A 22,569-nucleotide genomic window follows, 5' to 3' on the forward strand; every position below is an offset into this window, starting at 1 on the left:
GAACCGGGAGAGGGCGACCAGCCGTGCGCTCTTAGAACAGACGCGCAACAGGGACACGGCGAGTTCACGTAGAGCCCGCAAGTCTTTCACGTCTTTGAGGTCTACAGAACGCCACTAGGACTGCAGAGAAATGGGCATTACGAACCGGAGAGACGCGCTGTGCCAGGCGCGCATTTGTGTTTTCGCCGTTACTAAGAAACTAATCACATGACACCACCCTGGGCTTAATGACCGAAAAAGTCGCAAAACGGACAGGATGTACGCGGGGGCTCCAAACGCGATCAGCCACACCAATCACGTTGCACTGCTCCGCGTGTCCCGCCGACCACAGGAAATCGGCGTTCGTTTGCGAAAATGTTCGGGTTTACAGTAAAAAAAACAAAAAAAAAAACATTAAAAACATTTTTTTTAAAAGCCTTCTGTGTATGACCTGCTTTAACCGCATTATGACCTCCGCCAACCCTGGCCCCTTCCAAAGTTGCAAAACCACCTCGGGTATTCGAAGACTGACAGGCGCGACCATTTTTAAACGAGTGAACAATATCGCGTCTGCGCGTCCTCAAATCGAAGGAAAGCCGGTGTCGAAAAACCGGCCTGCGCTGCATTTAAAAAAGGTTTAAGAAAGCAAACGCTGTTTTACGCCATCGTGCGCTGCAGGGGACTCCTGCAGTGGGACTGACACCATGTGAGCCACATCACACCAAGCCAACTGGCTTTCACCAAGGTTCTAACCAAAAGAACTGCTAATGGATGCCGACTACTCTGCAGTTTTATAATCGCACCCGCGCCCCCACACCCTCTCATGCCAACAAATATGTCAGAACACCTGTTCATAGGCCCAAGCGTGTTTTTTTACCCAGGTCGTGGACTGCTGCCGCGTGGGCTATGCAAGGCAATGTGGTATCACCACTCACGGGACCCGAGTGGCCGCCTTGGTGGGACGCATGCGTAGGCGGTGCACCTCCCAAAATCACCACTTCAAACTGGCACGGGATTTTTTAAAGCGCGGCTTTGTCGCCTAACGTTACTTTAGCTAACCCTAACACGTTCGCTAACTTTAGCTAGCCTAGTTAGCGCGTACCACCGCCACAGGCGAGGAGGGGGACACGCCATAGCTAGCGAGCTACGTCGTTAGCCATGGTTTCACTCGTGGACGCTTAGCGCGGGTGCGCCGCGGTTACTGCGCGGTTTTCGGACGGACGGACACTCACTCAGCCCCTTGTAGTGCGAGAGCTGCTGGTAGACCTGCTTCATCCGCTCGATGTTGAGCCGGCTGACCTCGGCGTGGTTGACAATGGGCCTGGGGTAGTCCACGCCCACCACGCAGTTGGCCGCCTTCTGCACCGCCGCCGGGGCGTTCCAGGGCTCGTAGATGTATCGGTTGGGGTAGTCCTTCAGCTTCGGGACGTACCTCCTGCGAGAGCGGGAAACGCCACCCCCCACCCACGCGGTTACGATGGATCAACGTGTCGCGCGTCACGCGACGGGCGTTCCGTAATTATAATTCCAAAAAAGGTCCATTTCAATTTCAACAGTATGCTATGGCAAATTTCCTTCCCGTGGGTGAACGGCAAACAGAATGCCGACTGCGGTATCAGAGCACAAATAAAAAACAAATAAGTCTGGGGTGGCGTGGAAATAATTCCAGAATTAGTTTAAAAAAAAAAAGGAATAGGAAAAGCTAGAGTAACATCTATACCGCACAACTGTCAAACAAATCTTGGGCGCCAATCGATCCTGCACAGGGAGTTTTTCCTTGCCACCATCACCCTAGGCATGCTCTCGTGGGGGGGGGTTATGCCAAGGTCCACTGTACAGTGTACTGCGATGAATGTTTGTGTAAAAAAAAAAAATAATAATTTTAAATGCTATACAAACTAATTATATTCATACGAGACATGCATAGATATGTACTGATGTGCGTGCGGACGCGGGCCAGCTCCCCTGGCACGTATCAGCGCTGGGGGGGGGGGAGCCAGCGGGCGCGGCGGCGGGGAACCCACCTGATGTAGTCGCCGCTGGGGTCGGTGCGGCGGCCGAAGCCCACGGGGCAGTAGCAGTGGAAGAACTGCTGGAAGAAGGAGCTGCAGGAGAGCCACATCCAGCTGCCCGCGTTCACGCTGTAGTCCGCGTCCAGCAGCAGCTCCTCGAACACCTGGGGGGGGGGGGGACACGGACGTGGACGTGTTAAAAAAAGGCTCGCCCCGAAAGGCCACGAATAAAAAATAAAAAAATGGCTGCACCAGCGGGTCACCCGCCATGGAAGTTATAATTCCCGCGAACTACGGAAGACGGTCGGCACTTGGACCTCGTATTTATCGTTTTGTTCACCCGCGCTGGAGTACAGAGCCAAATCCACAAAAATGTACAAAGTGTCGCTGTCCAAATACTTACGGTCTGCGCATTAGCCACAGTCAATTCGCTTGTGACAAGTTTATGAAAAGTCAGGTTTTTGTTGCTGAAAAACCTGTTATTGCACCCCAGCGCCCATTTAATTATACCTTACACTTTCTCCCCAGTCTCTGCCGACTCTACGGATGCTGATCGGACTACACGTAAACAAAAGACATGAGCTACGGTGGAACATGCCCCTGACACCATCGAGAGATTCCAAAGACTGTGGCTGCAAGCCTGTTCCATTTCAGGCAATTTCAAAATTATTATTATTTTTTATTTTTTTTTTTGACTTGGAAGTCATTTTCATTTTTTTTTTAATGCTGGCGAGTCTTGCCTGGCCTATTATCTTTTTTTAAATCATTGTTTTTTTTAAATAAATCAACCACCAACCGTTGAACCGATTAAGTGCCAAGTAACAATGAAAACCTGCATACACCGCGGCTGTCCAGAGTAAATATTTTAAAAATTAAACAATTCCCTTCACGCTTTTTTTTTTTACAAACGTGTGTTGACGATAATAAAATATTAATATCAGTAATAATAATTCACATTAGTAGTGTTGGCAGTAGTTGCTGTAGTAGCAGAAGCAGCAGTAGAGTAATAAAAATTAACACCATATAACGAATACATGCAATAAAGGAATGGTATTCTTATAAGCTATTCCTATTCCAGGGCAAAACACAAGGCCAGTTATGGCATGACACACACAGTATGCGTCAGGAGAGCCACACTGTGAGCACAGCGTGTTCCCTGCACGGCAGAATCCGCCTTCCTACCCCGGTAACAGAAAACCCACTCACAGGGTACAACTGGCAGCGTTTCCATGGGGATGAGGCTCTGCGATCCAACGGCCTGTATCTTTTAACCCTTCGTAGAGTAGGTTTATTTGAACGTTCTTTCAACACAAATTGTTGTTTTATTATTCTTCAAATACACATTTTATGTAAGTTACGTCTTACAATAATTATTGTCCTGTGATTATTAGTTAAACATACGTATGGCTGTTTGTATTAGGTTTCCTTTTTCTGAATGTTGCTTATTTTCTCGAAACTTAGTAAACGTCTATGTCTAAACGTATTTTCTGTTCCTTTTGACCTTTTTAAAGGAAATATGTTTTAAAAATGTAAAATGTAAAAACCAAATAAAGATACTTTCAACATTCTAAGGCAGCGTTCTAGAACTCCACAGCATTGTAGCGATTGTTACATCAGCATTAGAATGTTCAGTCCTGAGGATTCTAATTGCATATTTGCGACCTTGCGCCTTAAACTGGTTAAGCTGGCTCAACTCATTGGTTCATTGAGAGTCGCTTGAGACCAGCAGCCTCAGAACTGGGATTCCAGAGAATTCCTCCAGTGCAAGTTTCCCCAACAGGTAAGGCAGAAGCTACATTAGAGAACGTTTGTATATTTTTGAACTGTGGACAACAGTAAAGCTAACAAAGCTGGTAAAATTTAGCTAAGGATTTAGTTAGGACGCGCATTCAAAGTGTGATAATTACAGAGCCGTCATAATATAAGCATAACCACTTGTTTACTAGCAGCAAATGATATAGTCCTTGAAACTAATGGCTAAAGGCATACAAATTTGACTGGGGGGGGGGGGGTTCAGGGACCAGGGCTACAAAGGTGCTCGACACCCCGAGAGTTTTTGCCGTCAGACTAGAGGCCAGCCAGCCCGGCGCTAACAGGCTAGTCCAGCCAGGACCAATTCTGAATATTACCAGTAGATTAACGAGCACCGAGTGGAGGCCTGACTATGAAATGTTTTGCCTGACTATTAGAATGTTCTTAGCTGAACATTCCGATGCTGATGTCACAATCACTACCGGTCACTGTAAGGAAAGCAGTTCTAGATCATTGAGTAAGAACTCAATGTTCTTAGTTCTTAGTCAGAGTTGAAAATACATTCCAACTAGAAATACCGCCTCGCGGTTGAATGCCTCCGCCAACCAAGGCAAAAAACCTGTTTTGTGAGGTCACGATGACCTTGACCTTTGACCACCAAAATCTAATCAGCTCATCCTTGAGTCCAAGTAAAACGTTTGTGCCAAATTTGAAGAAATTCCCTCAAGGCGTTCCTGGGATATCGCGTTCACGAGAATCGGGACAGAGGGACGGACGGACGGACAACCCGAAAACATAATGCGTCCGGCCACGGCTGTGCCGTCGCGGTGGCGTAAAAACCTACTCTCACGAAGGGTTCAAAGGGGCGTCTCGCAGCCCTACTGCAGAGAACGGCTCGACACGGACTGTGGACGGCGTGTAGCACAGTGGGTAAGGAACTGGGCTTGTAACCGAAAGGTCGCAGGTTCGATTCCCGGGTAGGACACTGCCGTTGCACCCTTGAGCAAGGTACTTAACCGAAATTGCTTCATTATATATCCAGCTGTATAAATGGATACAATGTCAAATGCTATGTCAAAGTTGTGTAAGTTGCTCTGGATAAGAGCGTCTGCTAAATGCCTGTAATGTAATGTAATGTAATGTAATGGGCGGGACCTCCGTCACCCACCCTCATGCCGCTCTCCCAGCTGAGCCACAGGTCCCCCCTGGTCAGGAAGCAGGCCACGGCGTGCCGGGCCAGGTGGTGGATCCAGCCCTCCTGCCGCAGCTGGGTCATGATGGCGTCGATCCAGGGGAAGCCGGTCTGGCCCTCAGCCCACTTGGCCAGCGCCTCGGGGTTGCGGTCCCAGGGGATCTGCACGCAGATGGGGTTCCCCGACATGCGGTCGAAGTTGGGGTTGTCGGTGGCGGCCGCGTAGAAGAACTCTCGCCACAGCAGCTGGCCGAACAGGGAGAGCGGGGGTGTGCCGTGCCTCCGGACCTGGGGGGGGGGACCGGGGGGGGGGCACAAGAGACATGCTGCATTTCAGTCTCTGGGCAGCGCTCACCTTATAAACCCAGAGTTCCTAACTAGAGCCCTTTAAGGGTTGCAGTGAGCACAGGCTCCTGGGGTTTCTTTTCAGCAGCCATTTTAGGCACTGGAAACGGAGTGTAGCACAGTGGGTAAGGAACTGGGCTTGTAACCGAAAGGTCGCAGGTTCGATTCCCGGGTAAGGACACTGCCGTTGTACCCTTGAGCAAGGTACTTAACCGAAATTGCTTCAGTATAATCCAGCTGTATAAATGGATTAGTGTCTGGATAAGAGCGTCTGATCGAAGTATGTAGAACAGTGTTGCAGTAAGGTAAAACTCCAATTCCAAACTTTCTGGAGCTGTCCGTTGGCGCACGGAACCGCGATGGACACGCACAGGATCACCACGGTTAACTGTGGTCGCATCGCAAGTTGGGTAGCCCGAGAAACCCAACCCACCCCAGCCCAGGCCGTAATTCGATAGGCGACCTTAATGACGCATTTATAAGCATCCAAGCGCTTACAATTGATGCCTTCATCGCCAGAGCAGTTAGGGATTAGGCGTCTTGCTCAAGGACACTTCGACACGCCCAGGGCGGGGTTTGAACCGGCAACCCTCCGACTGCCAGACAATCGGTCTTACCTCCTGAGCTATGTCGCCCCACAGATAAGAAGCAGCAGACTCCTCCTGCAGATGCCCGAATTCCAAATGCGCATGGAACATGGACCGAATTAAAGAGCCGTTCGGGTTATACTGAGCTCAGGCTTGATACGGTGTTAGATACTATGTAGTCTGCAGGTAATCAGAGCACTAGGCACAATTCAGTCAGAAAAACGGCAAGCATTGTTGGGCTGAATGGCCTGTTCTCCTTATGTGACGTTACGACTAAATGGTAAATAAACGTATCCGGTTAACACAGTAATCCTTTGGATAAAAGTTTCTGCCAAATAAATACGTGTAATCCTGCTTGGTGAAACACCCCACCCACCCCACCACCACCACCCCCCCACCCACCACACCCACCCTACCCCTGGAGAACTCACCTGCTGATAGAGTTCACGCAGCTTGTAATAGAACACCCGACAGGACAAGCAGCCGAAACGTAGGTAGGGGCTCAGGCCGGTGGGGCTGGCCATCAGGGAGGACGCGCCGATCCGGGGGCGCTCGAAATTAGCCACCCAGGCCTGCCGTCCCCAAAAAAAACCCAGAAAATCCAAATGAGCACATCCAGATGCTACCAAATGCTGTCAAAATCATCCCTGTAGACGTATCACAGACTAATCTAATGCAGTGACCTCAAAATACAAAATACACAGGCAAACATACAATGTATGGCCACTTAAAGATACTGCACATTTTCATAGAAATACTTCAAATATGAAACATTTATCAGTAGGTTTCACAAAAGTCCTTATTTACTATATAATGCAATATCCTGTGGAGAGTTTGAGATCTCAGACAGAGCTCACCCTGTGGAGAGGTTGAGATCTCAGACAGAGTTCGCCCAGGATGAGTTTGAGATCTCAGACAGAGCTCACCCTGTGGGGAGGTTGAGATCTCAGACAGCGCTCGCCCTGTGGGGAGGTTGAGATCTCAGACAGAGCTCATCCTGTGGGGAGTTTGAGATCTCAGACAGAGCTCGTCCTGTGGGGAGTTTGAGATCAGAGTCAGAGCTCGTCCTGTGGGGAGGTTGAGATCTCAGACAGAGCTCACCCTGTGGGGAGTTTGAGATCTCAGACAGAGCTCACCCTGTGGGGAGTTTGAGATCTCAGACAGAGCTCACCCTGTGGGGAGTTTGAGATCTCAGACAGAGCTCGCCCTGTGGGGAGTTTGAGATGTCAGACAGAGCTCGCCCTGTGGGGAGTTTGAGATCAGAGTCAGAGCTCGTCCTGTGGGGAGGTTGAGATCTCAGGCAGAGCTCACCCTGTGGGGAGTTTGAGATCTCAGACAGAGCTCTCCCTGCGGGGAGTTTGAGATCAGAGTCAGAGCTCGCCCTGCGGGGAGTTTGAGATCAGAGTGAGAGCTCGCCCTGGGGAGTTTGAGATCAGGACAGAGCTCCCCTGTGGGGAGTTTGAGATCTCAGACAGAGCTCGCCCTGTGGGGAGTTTGAGATCTCAGACAGAGCTCGCCCTGCGGGGAGTTTGAGATCTCAGACAGAGCTCGCCCTGTGGGGAGTTTGAGATCTCAGACAGAGCTCGCCCTGCGGGGAGTTTGAGATCAGAGTCAGAGCTCGCCCTGCGGGGAGTTTGAGATCAGAGTGAGAGCTCGCCCTGCGGGGAGTTTGAGATCAGAGACAGAGCTCGCCCTGTGGGGAGTTTGAGATCTCAGACAGAGCTCGCCCTGTGGGGAGTTTGAGATGTCAGACAGAGCTCGCCCTGCGGGGAGTTTGAGATCGCTGATCTACTTGGCTTCTCAGCCGGAGCCTTTAATGCTGGCTCTGGCATGTGCTGCCTGGCCCTGCTTGAGTGAGTCAGCTGTGAGTGACATGCATATATGGCCAAGGTGGGGCGGGGCAGGGCGGGGCAGGAGAGGGGATCGGGCCACGCACCTTGCGGTCCAAGTGCTTGTTCAGCCGGTCCACGGCCTCCGTCTCGCCCCCCTTCCACACCGCCGGGCTCAGCCCGTGCGTCTTAAAACCTGCGGAACAGGAAAAGGGGGGGGGTTTATGTCATTGGTGTGGATGAGAGGCAGTTACGCATGCACACAGAGCAAGGTACATTTCGGATTAGCGGGGGAGGGGGGAGGGGGGAGGGGTGGGAGGAGTCGCGTTTCCGTAGGGACTCCAGGCCACAGAGGAGCGAGCTTAGAGGGCAGGTGTGAACAGCACACGTAAAAAAGCCGCTTTGTGAACACGAGGCGCTCTGGTTTAAAGCCTCAGCCTGTTAACAGGACACAGACGGCTGATGACAGCGCCAAGTAAGCATTCTGCGCTTTGATCTGGGACTCACGTGCATAGCATAAGGAGCTTTACATTACATTACATTACAGGCATTTAGCAGACGCTCTTATCCAGAGCGACTTACACAACTTTTTACATAGCATTTTTACATTGTATCCATTTATACAGCTGGATATATACTGAAGCAATTCCGGTTAAGTACCTTTTCTCAAGGGTACAACGGCAGTGTCCTACCCGGGAATCGAACCTGCGACCTTTCGGTTACAAGCCCAGTTCCTCACCCACTGTGCTACGCTCCGTCCAGCAGGTATGGCCAACATCCGACTGCATCGTGCCGAAACCCCCATCGCATATCCGAACGTCAATCGACATTAACGCAAATGATTCTACATCTGGGGGTACACAGCCCCAACTTCTGTTCTTAAACACGTACGTGGTCCAATCATTTGACGTCAGCTCCAGCAGCAGACAAGTCCGAGGCAATTCCTAACTGGACCACACCGTTACAGATTTGAATGGAATTTCGCAAGCTGATTCGGCCTTATAAGAAACCACTGAACCTACAATTGCACTCACATCGGATCATTAATCAGGCTAACAAATTTTGAGCTAATTAGAGCAACTCAATGACTTTGAGGTGTTGATGACATTATAACCTAATTTTAGTGAAAATTAATTCCATTTCAAATCACAGGTTTTTTTTCCTATAATTTGAAGAATATAATCACTCCCAACTCATAGTGGGGTCAACATAGTACACATTTTACAAGATTTTAAAAATGATTAAAAAACCATTTCTCTATGAGTCAAAATGGAGTAGTCTCAATTAGCCCAAACTCGGTTATCCCAAATCTCCCCAATTAACGACCAAGTAATAGTTTGGCAAGTATAATATTGGTTGCAGGGTTTTCTTAGGAGACCAAATCAGCATGATAAATCTCATTAAAATCCATGGCAATATGGTCCAAAAGTGAATCGGAATTGACCCGGGCTTACCCTGGTGAAAAGGTTTTACTGTGGTCCAACAGGGGTGAGTCAGCATTGGTTTATACAGCCATTTTGAATCCATTTTGCCTCCTCCAGGACCTGCCTGCTGCTGTTCTGTGGTTTCTGTGCTGTGACCCCCGACTGCACTGGCAGCGAGCAACAGTGACGGACAGATTGCTATCGAGCAGGGCTGAAAGCACCTCTATTGTAGAGCTCTCCAGTGGTCAATTAAGAGATCAATGATAAGAGATCGAAAAAAATAAATAAATAAAATAACAACTAGCCGGGTGACTGATAATTAGTCGAGCCAGAAGGAGTCATTTAATAACCACTTGGCTCAGAGCTGTACGACTACTTCTTCCTGGTGGTCGGACTCTTTCTACAAATGCTCAATACACATTCGCAACATTTTCTCCACAGCTTTTATAAAACGGAGTATGAATAAGATGCGCTTCACGTGTGTGGACCCCTCCTTAAAAACGAGCTCAGCCCTCCCTCTCTTCAACCCAACGAAGCAGCGCAGCGTACTCAAGCAGCGAAGTTAGGGACGGACGGACGGACGGACGGCGGGCCCTCACCCAGCTCCTCCAGCGAGGGCACGCCGTAGCGCTCGTCGTGGTTGTCGGCGATGTGGGCGGGGCAGACGTCCATCTGCTGGCGCGTGACGGCGGGGAGGGGCTTCTTGGGCAGCTCCAGCCGGCTGACCAGGGCCTGGAACCTCTTGAAGGTCAGCGGGGGGCTGTTGTTGTTCAGCTCGATTATCCTGTGCGGGGGGGGAGAGGAAGGAACCGGAAAAGATCGGCGTTAATTCGAGCGACGCGGCGGAAGCGGCTAACCGTTCCCAAAATTTTTTAAAAAAAGGGGCCAAGAAAAACGACGAGACTGAAATGAAACGGTCAGATTTCTTTATTTTTAATTGGTCACTGAACCCCTGCCTCCCCCCCACCCCATAGCTAACAGGCTAACCCCGGTTTCAACTGGTCATCACATAAATTATTCAAAGCTGTCAAAAACTTTCAAAAGACAGAATCTTCTGGAAGCAAGATGCCTATTCTTTCCCTTCAAAGTGCTATAAATTATTAGGACAATTCCTACGCACTCATTCAAAATGCTGCAATAACAACAGCCTGATAATAATAAAAATAATAATAACTACAACAACAACAAACTTCCATTTACAGAGTACCTTTCATGCAAGGAACCAAGCAGCATAAAGTTCCTAAAAAAATAAAAAAACAAAAAAATTTATTTAATTTAAGTACTCTGAAACAATGAAGGTAAAGGGCATGCAAAATGGATTGGATAATAAAAAGAGAAGTCAAATTCCCTTCAAAGCAGTTAAAAACACTGCCAAAAACTCCTGGGGCAGGGGAAACGGTGACAAAAAGAGCTTAAATCTCTTCAGCTATCCTTCCAGGTCCTTTAAAGGGGGGGAGGGGGGTGGCCAGATTGTGGCACGGTCAGTGGGACGGCGGACTCCTAACGAACAACTAAACCCCCTCAAAAAGCCGCCGGAGATTCGGTTCCATTCCCAGCCGAGACGCTTTTCGGGGAGCGATCCCATCTGTCCGCGACCCCTCTCCCCCCGAGGTCCCAAATTCGGCGGGGAGGGGGAAAAGGAGAACGCGTGCCTGCTCTAGCCGCATCGATGCGGCACACGGACCGGCCCCAATCAGGACTTTACATTACATTACAGGCATTTAGCAGACACTCTTATCCAGAGCGACTTACACAACTTTTACATAGCATTTTACATTGTATCCATTTATACAGCTGGATATATACTGAAGCAATGCAGGTTAAGTACCTTGCTCAAGGGTACAACGGCAGTGTCCTTACCCGGGAATCGAACCTGCGACCTTTCGGTTACAGGCCCAGTTCCTTACCCACTGTGCTACACTCCGTCCTACGTTCGTCCCAGAAAGGACAAAGGGCTCTCCGTTGAAGCGGGTTTAAAATTCAACCAATAAACCCTTCTTATCGATCGACCTTTATTTACATTTCATACACCTTCGTGCAACAATAAGCGCTTCACAGAGGCTAAATTAAAAGAACAGGCAGATAAAATGAAAAGGCTTCAAAAAGTATTAAGAGAGAGGCAATGAAAAATGAACTAAGATCAATAAAATAAATAAGATCAGTAAAAGCAGACCAGTGAGAAGTCAGCTTTTCTTAGCCCCTCCCAATCCTACATGGATAGGTATGATTTTGTTATTATTTTATTGATCTCATTTTTTCTTCTTTCTGATTTTTGCAAAATACATGTGTCCACGTCAGTTTCCATCATCTTCTTAAAAAAAAATTTTTTTTTTAAAAAACAGAACAGAAAAAGAAAATGTCAACTTTATAAAACACAGTTGTCCATAATATCATCACCATTTGTACATAAAACAGAAACTGACTATATAAATGGACAGCTGAATTTTATATAGTGGCCATTTTCTTTATCTGCTCTGTTTATTTAGGCTTAACATGTCCCGGACAGCAGTGTAAAACATTACAGAAAATTACATTTTTAAATTTAAAAATAGCTCCGTGCTGAGGCAAATCCAAAACGCGGCTATGCCTCCGATCCGGGCCGTGCTTTTAAATCTGCAGCAGGCTCCAGACTCTGGCCCGCCGCTGCTGCTGCAGCAGCAGCTTACACAATGGGGTCTATATCGGTGCGCGGGGCGGGCTCCTCCCATTTCGGGTGGTTTCCTGGCTGGGGGGGGTGTGGCACTGCACATGTTCTCCACGGTGACCGATCTGCATAGCTATTCCGCCTCCGGCCTGGGCCGCACGTGTTCCCCTGCGTGAGTCGCCGCCCGCGCCGCCTCCTGGCCTCCACCGGGTGGCAGCACCGAGCCGAGAGAGATTGAGAGAGAGACCAGACGGCCGGCGAGGGCAGGGGGGAGAGGTCCCCTGCCCCGGACCGTCGCAGGCAGGAGACGGTCTCTGGATGAGTTTACATAGCGGCAATGAACAGGATGCAGTTCATCTGCACAGTGTTGTTTAAAAAAAATATTACTTAACCAGATATCTGCCAAAAAATAAATAAATAAAATCTTTTTTTTTTTTATCTCAAGCCAGTGCGTGCAGATAAAAACATAGGGTTATTTTGGGCACAATACAGTTTTTTTTCTTTCTTCCAAAATAATAAAATGAAATAAAAAACCAATAATGACTTAGCCGGGGTGTGTGCAGATTAAAACCTTGTGCGTAGGTGCAGCTCATTTTAAGGATTACTGTCGAGGGAATGCTGGGATTCGCTGCCTCTGCCCCCGTGACCAATTGTGGCTGCCGCAGTTCCCTGAAGCTCTGGTATGCTTCCTGCCTGAACAACCGATATCGGCGGGAGTTCGGTTAGAGACCGTTACGGAGTCCGCGGACCACGCGGACCCCCGTGACTACGCTGCCAGTCCCCACCCCTCCCTCCCTCCCTCCCTCCACAGTGCTTTTAAGTAAGGTGTGGACCCAAAAAAACCGATGTGCGCCAACTGGAAAAATTATTTAAGAGTACATCAACCAACTGTGATGCATTTTTTTTTTTTTTTACTTCAATGTGTGCTCCAAAAAAAAAAAAGGTATATATCAGCATAGAGCCCAGTACTCCCTTCTATACCCCTGAACCAAGGACATACTCAGGGTGTAAAAATTAACTTTCTTATGCACTAGCGACTGTGTCTGGTAGATTCTTAACTTCTACCAGCCACTCACATTTTTTCCCCAGCCACTTTTTAAAAATCAATATTAAAGGCTAAATATGATCAAAATGAAACTTAAGCCACGCTTAATAGTTAAATAAATACACGAAGCATAGCCTATGTTGACAATGACGATTTTGTTGACTCTCAGTGTGACGTCTTGTACACGCCGGGCTGTCGTCCTGTGCTCTCTGCTCTATGCTTCCGACACGCCGCTCATAAGCAAGGGTGAGTAAAAACAAAATAAGAGTTTTTCCCCTGGTTAGGCTTGTAGGGTTAGTCCGCCATTTAAAAGCTATTTGGCAAACTAACTTGGTTTGTTATTTTCGTTTGTTGTTTTTGTTTGTCGTTTTCGCGTGACCGCGGACGAAGACGTTTGTGCTTGGGTTCATCGTCCGCCCTGTGGCATACGGTCTATCAGACTGTGTGTCGCGTTGACGGGCTTCGCGATAAAAATTTATTTTATTTATTTATTTTCCTTTATTTATACAGGGAAGAGCCTCTGAGACCAAAGTCTCTTTTATAGGGGTGCCCTGTGATCACAACAACAACAAAAAATAAATAAGAGAAATAAGTAGAGATGCAGGTGCAAAGAGGTAACAAATAAATAACAACATAATGACACAGATGAGCAACAAAATTAACAGGTTCACACAGACGAACAACAACACTAAAAAGACTTCAGCAACCACAAACATTTTTCAACTCCAATAGTTCAGCAACCAAATCTTTAAAAAGTTCAAAAGACACCAGGGCGGTAACCTTAAGAGATTCTTAAGAGAATTCATTCCACATATATGGGGCAGCGACACTGAAAGTGGTTTTACCTAGTTCGGTCCGAAAACGTGGAATATCTAAGGTAATGCATTCCTGGGACCTTGCTGAATAACTTGAGAACTTAACTGAAAGGAGCTTGGACAAATAAATAGGAAGTTTCGCAAGTAGAGCTTGATAAATAAAAATGACGCTGTGATACCTTCTTCTAAGGTCTAGAGAAAACCATCTTACCGCCTGATACAAAATACAGCGGTGAGTTCTAAACCCATCCCTTGTAATAAAGCACAAAGCACTATGATAGATGCCATCCAGTGTCTTAAGAGCAGAGGTGAGAGCACGCAAATAAAATCCTAGAGGCACACGTGCAGTGCGAAACCTAGATAGTCAAGGGGCCAGCTCGTTTTTGGCTTATTCGCCTAACATAGCGTCAGCGGACGGCTACTTCCTGGTCGGGCGAAAGGGTGAGCGGAACCGGCCAATGAGGAGCCGAGTTCCGACAAGCCTCGTGGCCGTGACGCGAGATGGGTCGCCAGGCTACTGCCATGTAAGAAACACCGCACAGACAAAGTTTGGGCATCCGCCACTGTGGCGTGTGAGCCTCACAATTTTACCAGCCACTCCGCAAAATCAAATCCAAATCCAAATCCAACGTGGGGCAATGCCATTTCACCCTTGAGCAAGGTACCCAACTGGACTTCCTTCACTAAATACCCAGCTGTATAAATGGATTGCACTTGGAGAACAAAGATTAGCCGTGAAAGTTGCTCTGAATAAATGCCCAAATGTAATTTCAATTGGGAAGATGAACGCCTGAGGCTGTGGGTTAGCTGTCAGGTATCCAGAGACCAAAAAGTGAAAAATAAATTAAAAAAAAAAATACTGGCACACTTATTTACCCAAGAGCAAGGACACTGCAGATAAAAAAAAATCATGTGTAAAATTAAATTAATCTAGAGACAAGAAGAAAGGGGACACGCGAGACAGTCAAGATAAAAACTTTTGAATTGCTTGCCAGTGGATTAAGTGCATTACACAGACAATTAGCACACTTATTAACCCTCCTGTTATGTTTGGGTAAAAATTGACCCGCTTCAAACTTCGACATCATTGATAGATTTTTTTTCCATTATGAAACTTGATGACATCCTTAATGGTTTTGATACGGATGTGTGAAATTGACGATCACAACAGACGTGCGACATTCATGGTGACAATGTTCTTCATGAAGTCAGGACACCATCTGGGCACCGTGGCTGTTCCATTACATTACAGGCATTTAGCAGACGCTGTACCAGGCGACTACACTTTACATAGCATTTTACATTGTATCATTATACATGATAACTGAAGCAATGCGGTTAAGTTTGCTCAAGGACACCAGTCCTACCCGGAATCGAACGCGACCTTCGGTTCACCCAGTCTACCCATCCCACTCATGAACATGTGCGATCAAGTTTAAGACCACCACTGCAAGGCCTGGCACATACACACATACACACACACACACACAGGCCACTCCTCAATGTGGACCAGGTAGACTGGCTGCAAGTATGGATGTGTGGGATACGGGGGTGGAGCTTTTGCCATGTCTGTTAATTACTGGGCCTGAATCATTGTGAAACTTGCAACAAATACAAAAGGCACATCTGGAAGTCACGTGCACAGACACTCACATACTGTCATTCACGCCAGTGTGAATTGACCACTTTCTGGTTTCTGCGAACACATCAGTCCATCCATCCATGTACTAGTGTTGTTCAATGACAAAAAAGCTATCAAAAGGCAACAAGTTGCAGTGTATATGGTTAAAAATGTGCATAGTCCATTTTTGGCTGGACCACAACAGCGGGGCCAGCCCTACAAACATGAATGTCTGTGACAGAGTGACTGAGTGATGAAGTCACACCATTGGTCGGCCGAGTGATGAAATTACACCATTGGTCGGCCAGATGAAGTGTGTTAGGTCCAGCCATATACTCGGTTTTGACCTGGTCTTGTTGATAATGACTTTTACTGAAAAAGTTTTCGTACTGCAAATGACGCTTTTGGTTAAATTTGCAATACACAGGTCAATTTTGACCTGAAACACAATAGTCGTGAATTTGTTCGATATATCAAGTCATCAAGACAAACAAAATATCTGGGAAGTGCACACAAGCTGAAAAGGGATGGTCAAACTAAATATATGAATCCTACACCTATCACGGCAAATAAGATGCAGCAAAATGTTTTGTTATGAAAATAAGTAGTACATCACGCAATAAAGTGCATACGGACTGTAAAGTACACAAATTTGTCAATCTTATAGTTGCTGAAAACTGGCAAGGCAAGAAAAGTAAAATGCAATTGGAGGGTAAAATACCTATTATGACAACACTGAAGAGGTGAAACCACACAAGGGGCAAAAACTGACCCGGGAACATAGCCGATGTAACCGACCCACAAAATATACCGACCCACAAAAAATACTGACAACAGGCCAAGACCGATGACTAGTTCGTAAAGGTGAAATCTGTGCCCGCTCTCTCGAGCTGAAAGTTCTCTCACCGCTGGAACATAAGAGCCAGAAGAGAAAGCGCGTTTCCTCACCTGTCCAGGTTGTAGAGAGTGTGCGAGTTCTTCACCCGCGTCTCCACGCCGAACTCCTGGGCCATCTTGATGATGGCGCCGTCCCGCTCCTTCCCGTAGGGCTCCGAGTCGTACTCGAACGTCAGGCGGGTGATGTTCCACTCCTGCGGGCAGACGAAGCGAAGACTTTGACAGAGGAAGACCTAAAATTTGACCCTTTTTTTTTTGGCTGGACCGCAACAGCGGGGCCAGCCCTACAGACGCAAATGTCTGTGACTGACTGAGTGAGTGAGTGAGTGATGAAGTTACACCATTGGTCGGCCGAGTTATGAAGTCACACCGCTGGTCGGCCGGATCAAGTGTGTTAGGTCCAGCCATATACTCGGTTCTAACCTGGTCTTGTTTATGTTCATTTAATCTTTCCACCTATAAAACTGTCAAAAATGGCAACATTTAGCAAATAAAGAGGAACTAGGGGATACCACCGCTAACACGAGGCAATTAGAAACATGCCAGTTCAGATAGTTAATCATTTCTTTCACGCCCCTCACGACAGAAGGCACACACACAATTTCATGATGTATCTCAAATTGAGCATGTGATATGCCTGCTTAAATTCTAGCCAATCTTAACCATGTATTCGGCTAGCACAGAACCACGTGGCCAATCAGCACTGCACTTGTTCAGTGGCTAGAAAAGAGTTCTTCTTCAGGACCACCCTGCTGATAGGGACACACAGTTTCACGGTGTTCCATTTATCCGTTCGAAATTTGCCTTTTTTTCCCCAAGAATCTACACCCACTGCCACACCCACCTTTGCGCAATGAGTGTCAAAAGTTAATCATTTATTCCTTGCCCCGCAACCAAGCTTCCCACAAAATTCAGTGCAAATCCATTCATAAATTTCAGAGATCCTGCTAACAGTCAGAGGGACAGACAAGAGTGTGTTGAGGGAGGGGGAAAAAAAAAAATTCTGAGTGATATTTTGCATCACCAGGGCAGCCACGCCCACTCTCAATGCAGTAGCAACGCACAGCTGAATCAAAGAGACGCCTTCGTGGCTGCAGGATGTCACAGGACAAACACAATGACCTTAGGAATCAGGGTTTAGTTTCCCTTCAAATTTAGTTCCATTCAAATCAATTCAATGTGGTCTACTGCAGACAAGACAAAAGATTTGTTTCTCACACAAGAAATACAGGTCCGCAGAATACACAACCACTACAGATAGACCTCTAACTTAAACCTGACCTGGCCACAGTGAAATGGTAAATGGTAAATGGACTGCATTTATATAGCGCTTTTATCCAAAGCGCTTTACAATTGATGCCTCTCATTCGCCAGAGCAGTTAGGGGTTAGGTGTCTTGCTCAAGGACACTTCGACACGCCCAGGGCGGGGTTTGAACCAGCAACCCTCCGACTGCCAGACAATCGGTCTTACCTCCTGAGCTATGTCGCCCCATGAGCCTCTGGAACACAGGTCACTGAGCTGTCTGCATTACGTTACGTTACAGGAATTCATCCACAGCGACTTCTACAACTTTTTACCAAGCATTGCATTTATACAGCTGGATGTATACTGGAGCAATGCAGGTTAAGTACTTTGCTCAAGGGTACAACGGCAGTGTCCTACCCAGGAATCGAACCTGCGACCATTAGGTTACAAGCCCAGTCCCTTACCCACTACGCTACGCTGCCGCCCCAAGAGAGATTCGCCGACTGCTATACTCAAGGGCGGAACGGTGACTTGCAATAAAGTGAGGGGGTGGGGATTTGCAGTCTTATGACTCAAATGGGTTGTTCGCACCACATGTGGAGAGAGTGGACATTTAGCGAGAGGATGCAAAATCATTGGCTTGGGTGGGGTTATTGCCCGTTATCCATGTGGGGGGGGCGAGCATCGCAACACGACGCAAAGGAAGAGGCTTGCTTTTCAGGACCTACTTAAAAGTTCAACGACCTGCAACCAGAAACACTCTTAAAGAGACAGCGAAAAGTAGCCGCTCACACACCGTACACTTTTCTCCAACAGAGCAGGAAAACCAGTCGTTGATTTCAATTCCTTTATGCCAGTGCCCACTACTTTCTCACTCGTTTTAATCAACAAATCTCATCAACAGTCCAGGTAAAAACATAACCAGGAAAGTGATTTGTTTACTATACATGGCTGACAACTTTACAGCTAGACGCCAATTGGGGGCATCAGTTGAGTCTTCAATATTTCGCATGATGTCCACAATCAACGAGGGGAAATGTAGAGCAATTTTTGTGTCACATCCTGGGAAATTGCCTTGACTTACTTAAACACAATTAAACTCACGTTTTACAAGTTTTTACAAGATTGGTGCCTTTGATGACCTTGGCAAAGGGGGGGGGGGGGGGAATAACCTATTTTTTGAGCCTTCATTTTCAGTTGTTTATGTTAAAGGCGCCACCACACAAAAGCCTAGCGCAAGCGGGAAAGGAATCCTCCGAACACCACCGGCTTCTCTGCGGCCATTTTGGCTCCAGAATTTGCACCGGAAACATCAGACTGCGGGGTCACACGTAAATAGCACCCTTTCACCGGGTCGGTGACGACGCGAGCGTTTCATCCAGGAGCACGGCAGGACGGCGCTCTGCTGACCAAAGCGGTCGCCGAGATATTAAGACGGAGCCAAAAATCTCGCCAGCTCGACTTGGCGCGTTGCCGTTTATTGGCTGCGACGGGGACTTGGCGAGAACGAGCGACGGCATGGGGAACGAGCGAAGGCATGGGCTGGAATGACATTCTGACGCCATCGTAAATAAAAAACACAAACGAGTTCCTCCACTCTAAAACCACAGCAGGTTTTCAAAAAAAAAAAAAAAAAGGTATTAACTGTTTTGCCGTCAAACAAAATGCATTTATTATTTTGCCTACGTGTAAGCTGAAACTGGCAGAGGCCTGGCAGTACAGGTCTGAATCAGCCAGTACCTGCGTTACCGTTCAGTCAATCAAACTTTATTTATATAGCAATCTGCCATACAGGTAAACGCGGTTCAAAGTGCTTTCTAGATCTTGCGCGTGCATCCCCCGAGCTGCTCGCTCACTCTTTCATACATCCGATTGGCCTGCTTGCTTCTAGCCCGCCTGCAGATCGTAGAGCGGTCTGTAGCACAGCTGCTGACTCATAGGCAAGCGTATCAAGAGTTCACGAGGTGCTTTAGCTATAGAACTCTGCACAGGCGTAGGTGGCACAGGAGTTATGCTTGCATGTAGCACATCTGGCAATCCCAAAAATGTGAGGAAAAAGCAATGTAGGGCAAAAAAAGAAGCAGAACCAAGTGGTATGTTCTAGGAAAACAAAATAAGTGGCTCTCCATCACCACTGACTATTCCAAATTACCCTTGTCATTACAGCGATACACTCACACTCATTAATTTCAACAATTCTGGGGCAGGAGAAAAGCGCAACAATTTTATGCTATACAGGCAACGATGATGCAAAGAACCAAGAGAACAAGTGTAACCTTTCACACACAGTTAATTATTATGAATCGACCCTCGTAAATGATGTATACTGTTACATTAGGTTTGATGAAACACCAGAACATTTCACACAAGACTAACTCATTTTAATACATGAACAGCTGATGTCAGCTGCTAAATTTGTACCGGTTCAAATATCAACGTGACAACTACAGTGCATCAGCAGTGACATCACTTTACCAATTCAAACACATCAGCAGGTATTTCACACCACACGCATGTGAAGCCCAGCGGAAGTACCAGACTACATAAATAGCAATGGTAAAATAAATAAATTTTAAAAAACCCATTGCTGCTACAAGAGACACCATTCAAGTTCATTAATTGAACTTATTACAAAACACGGATACTGACCTTAAACAGACGAGGAAATACATCTGCTGGCTGACCCCGTATGACGAAAAGCCTGGAATTGAGCTTTCTGAGGCTTGTGTCCAGGTCTTCAAGAGACTCCAATAGAAATCTGAAAAGTACAAATACTGCTTAGTAAGGCAACTTTGACATATAGCGACACTAATAATTCCCCTTTTGGAGAATCCTTCGATAATCTGCATAAAGGGACGAAAAGTAAGATCACCTTAGTCAACTTAGACGTGCAATGGTAGCTCTCCCATATGGCTGTTGGTTACTATAACTTACAGTATACACACGCTGATGGTTTTACCATGTGCAGGATGTTAGTCCAGCAAAACCAGTATCTCTAGCGATGTCACTAGTTAAGAGTGGTACGAGTGATCAAAAACGTTTTAATGCACTAAAACTTAAAAATGCCGTGTAAATTTGTTTAGTTTAACAAATCAGTGGTCTACAGTAATATAACCCCGGTAAAACTGAAGTTGTTGATGTTATGGGTGGTCGTTTGACAGCACGTGAGCATGATGATGTAAGTTCTTTTGAGATCAGGGGCGTATGAGCATGATGCAGTTTCGCGCCATAGCTGCATTTTAGCCCCACTAGTAAGCACAGTTTCTGTGCCAAAATAATTACGTAGTTTCGCTCCATTTTTCTTATCGATATTCTTTAAATACCAACATTTTATTTGCCCGACGTCTCTGGGCCATTGTACTAGCTGTTACTGTTACCGTTCCCTATATTCCATGCATCTTGCGATCTATGACAGCTAGGACAATCGGTGTGAAGACCTTCACAAGATTAGTACTATTACAGGTCAACATTGCAATATCGATGCAATGGCGAACTGGTGTGACTGACAGCTTGTTGACGCATTTTGAATAGAAACTGGAACTCAAATGTTACGTACTATCTGAATTTTAAACTCGGCTCTGGGCAATCGAGTTAAGTCACTGTAGAAACCACAAAAAATAGTTTCGCACAAAGTACCAACTGTTTAACGTTTGCGAGAAAAGCAACGAATAGTTAATTTATATAGCTGCAAAACACAAACTACGTCAATAAGTTACATTCGTGTGTAGCAATTGCACCGGGTAAAAGCACAACCACATCGGACATGCACGCCAATAAAAATTATAGGGGCTAATCTGGAAAATAACAGACATTAGCATTACCATTATGCTGCATATGAAGTTACTGGGTGGGCGTGTGTACTTGTTAAGCCTGCAAGCTAGGATGCTATATTTAAACAATCTGACGCGAGCTAGCTAACTCCAGTTTACTCTAAAAGGCAAATTTCATAAATAATATACTATCGTTTAAAGTTACAACGACCTGCTTACTAGACTAAACTATGTTATCATTGTTGGAGATTCTGAATAAATGCAGCTGATCGAAGTACTAAAGAAATGCAACTTTTTTACATTTTGACGAATGTGCTGACCGATTTCAATAAATTGGCCTGCTGTCAGTAAAATTGTTTGGAAAATATATAACTTATGTTACACGTTTAATGCTTAGTCTATGGGGTTAGCTTGAGAAAATTTTCATTTTGGCTAATTTCTAGAAAGAAACCTCCACAATTAGGCGGCTAACTAACAAAACGAAACGTAACATTAAGTACTCCATCACAGTCACGTTGTCAGTAACGAGTCATCAAAAAGCTAACATTACGCTAGCTAGCCAGTGTGGTTAGCTAGAAGTAGTTAACATTAACTGTTAATTGTACAGCTATGTACAAACCAATAATCGAGGGCTCTTCGTAAAGCTTAGAATATTATAGCTGTAGGTCCAACATATATCACAAACCTCCATCTGTTGACTCCGACGTTGGCCGATCCAGCAAACCACGGATCTAAAATATAAACACAACGCACGGTATCCGCTCCATTCAACGCTTCCTGTAAAGCCGGATTATCATGAAGCCTCAGCCCTTTACGAAACCAATGTATTGAATTCACGACCATGATTTTATTTACTCCTTCGAAAAAGGTCCAGTCGACGTATTTAAAGAATTATGTCAAAACTGTTCCCATGTTTTTCAGACAGAAATTTCAGTGCACAGCCGACTCTCGCTGTCTCCCTTCGCTGTTAGTTGTGTTTAACTCGCTCCACAGGACATAACCCTTCTCTCTCCAGCCTAGCAGCCATTGGCTGTGGAGTGACGCGCGTAAAAATAATGAGAAACACGCCCAGCTCCGTAGCTATTGGTTACTCGGCACGTGTACGCCAAGCCCTGTCACGTTTCTGTGGCGTGTTGTTGTTGCGAAAACACTCACAGACAAACCGGGGAAATCGCAAGTGAGGGAATCATATAACCACCCATTGATTCACATTGAGTTAGGCCTACATGATCTGTGTGGAAGTCATTTTCTTATGTAAGGTGTACCTTTGATCAGATCAGAGTGCTTTTAAAAGCATGCAAAGATGAATTACTGCGTGACAAGGTTAAATGGTTTAGCATATAGATTTGCATATTTGTTTCGTTTTTTAGTGAGCACGTTGTCCCGAAAAAACATGACATTACTAGTCTA

At 46.4% G+C, this 22,569-nt stretch overlaps 1 protein-coding gene across 1 annotated transcript in view; it reads right to left on the minus strand.

Moving 5' to 3' along the window:
* Nucleotides 1–22,183, minus strand: part of LOC135241816 (cryptochrome-2-like) — a 28,916-nt gene extending 6,733 nt beyond the window's left edge. Inside the window, exons 1-9 of the mRNA XM_064312519.1 lie at nucleotides 21,845–22,183; nucleotides 20,039–20,147; nucleotides 16,194–16,336; nucleotides 9,720–9,904; nucleotides 7,804–7,892; nucleotides 6,299–6,439; nucleotides 4,912–5,223; nucleotides 2,004–2,155; nucleotides 1,212–1,414 (exon numbers count right to left, since the gene is read on the minus strand). Of these exons, the coding sequence (XP_064168589.1) occupies nucleotides 1,212–1,414; nucleotides 2,004–2,155; nucleotides 4,912–5,223; nucleotides 6,299–6,439; nucleotides 7,804–7,892; nucleotides 9,720–9,904; nucleotides 16,194–16,336; nucleotides 20,039–20,147; nucleotides 21,845–22,002 (1,492 nt within the window). The 5' untranslated portion in view covers nucleotides 22,003–22,183. The remainder of the gene's footprint in view (nucleotides 1–1,211; nucleotides 1,415–2,003; nucleotides 2,156–4,911; nucleotides 5,224–6,298; nucleotides 6,440–7,803; nucleotides 7,893–9,719; nucleotides 9,905–16,193; nucleotides 16,337–20,038; nucleotides 20,148–21,844) is intronic.
* Between the last annotated feature and the right edge of the window lie 386 nt (nucleotides 22,184–22,569).

The sequence above is a fragment of the Anguilla rostrata genome, chromosome 16 (genome assembly GCF_018555375.3).
Source record: "Anguilla rostrata isolate EN2019 chromosome 16, ASM1855537v3, whole genome shotgun sequence".
NCBI classification, from domain to species: Eukaryota; Metazoa; Chordata; class Actinopteri; order Anguilliformes; family Anguillidae; genus Anguilla; species Anguilla rostrata.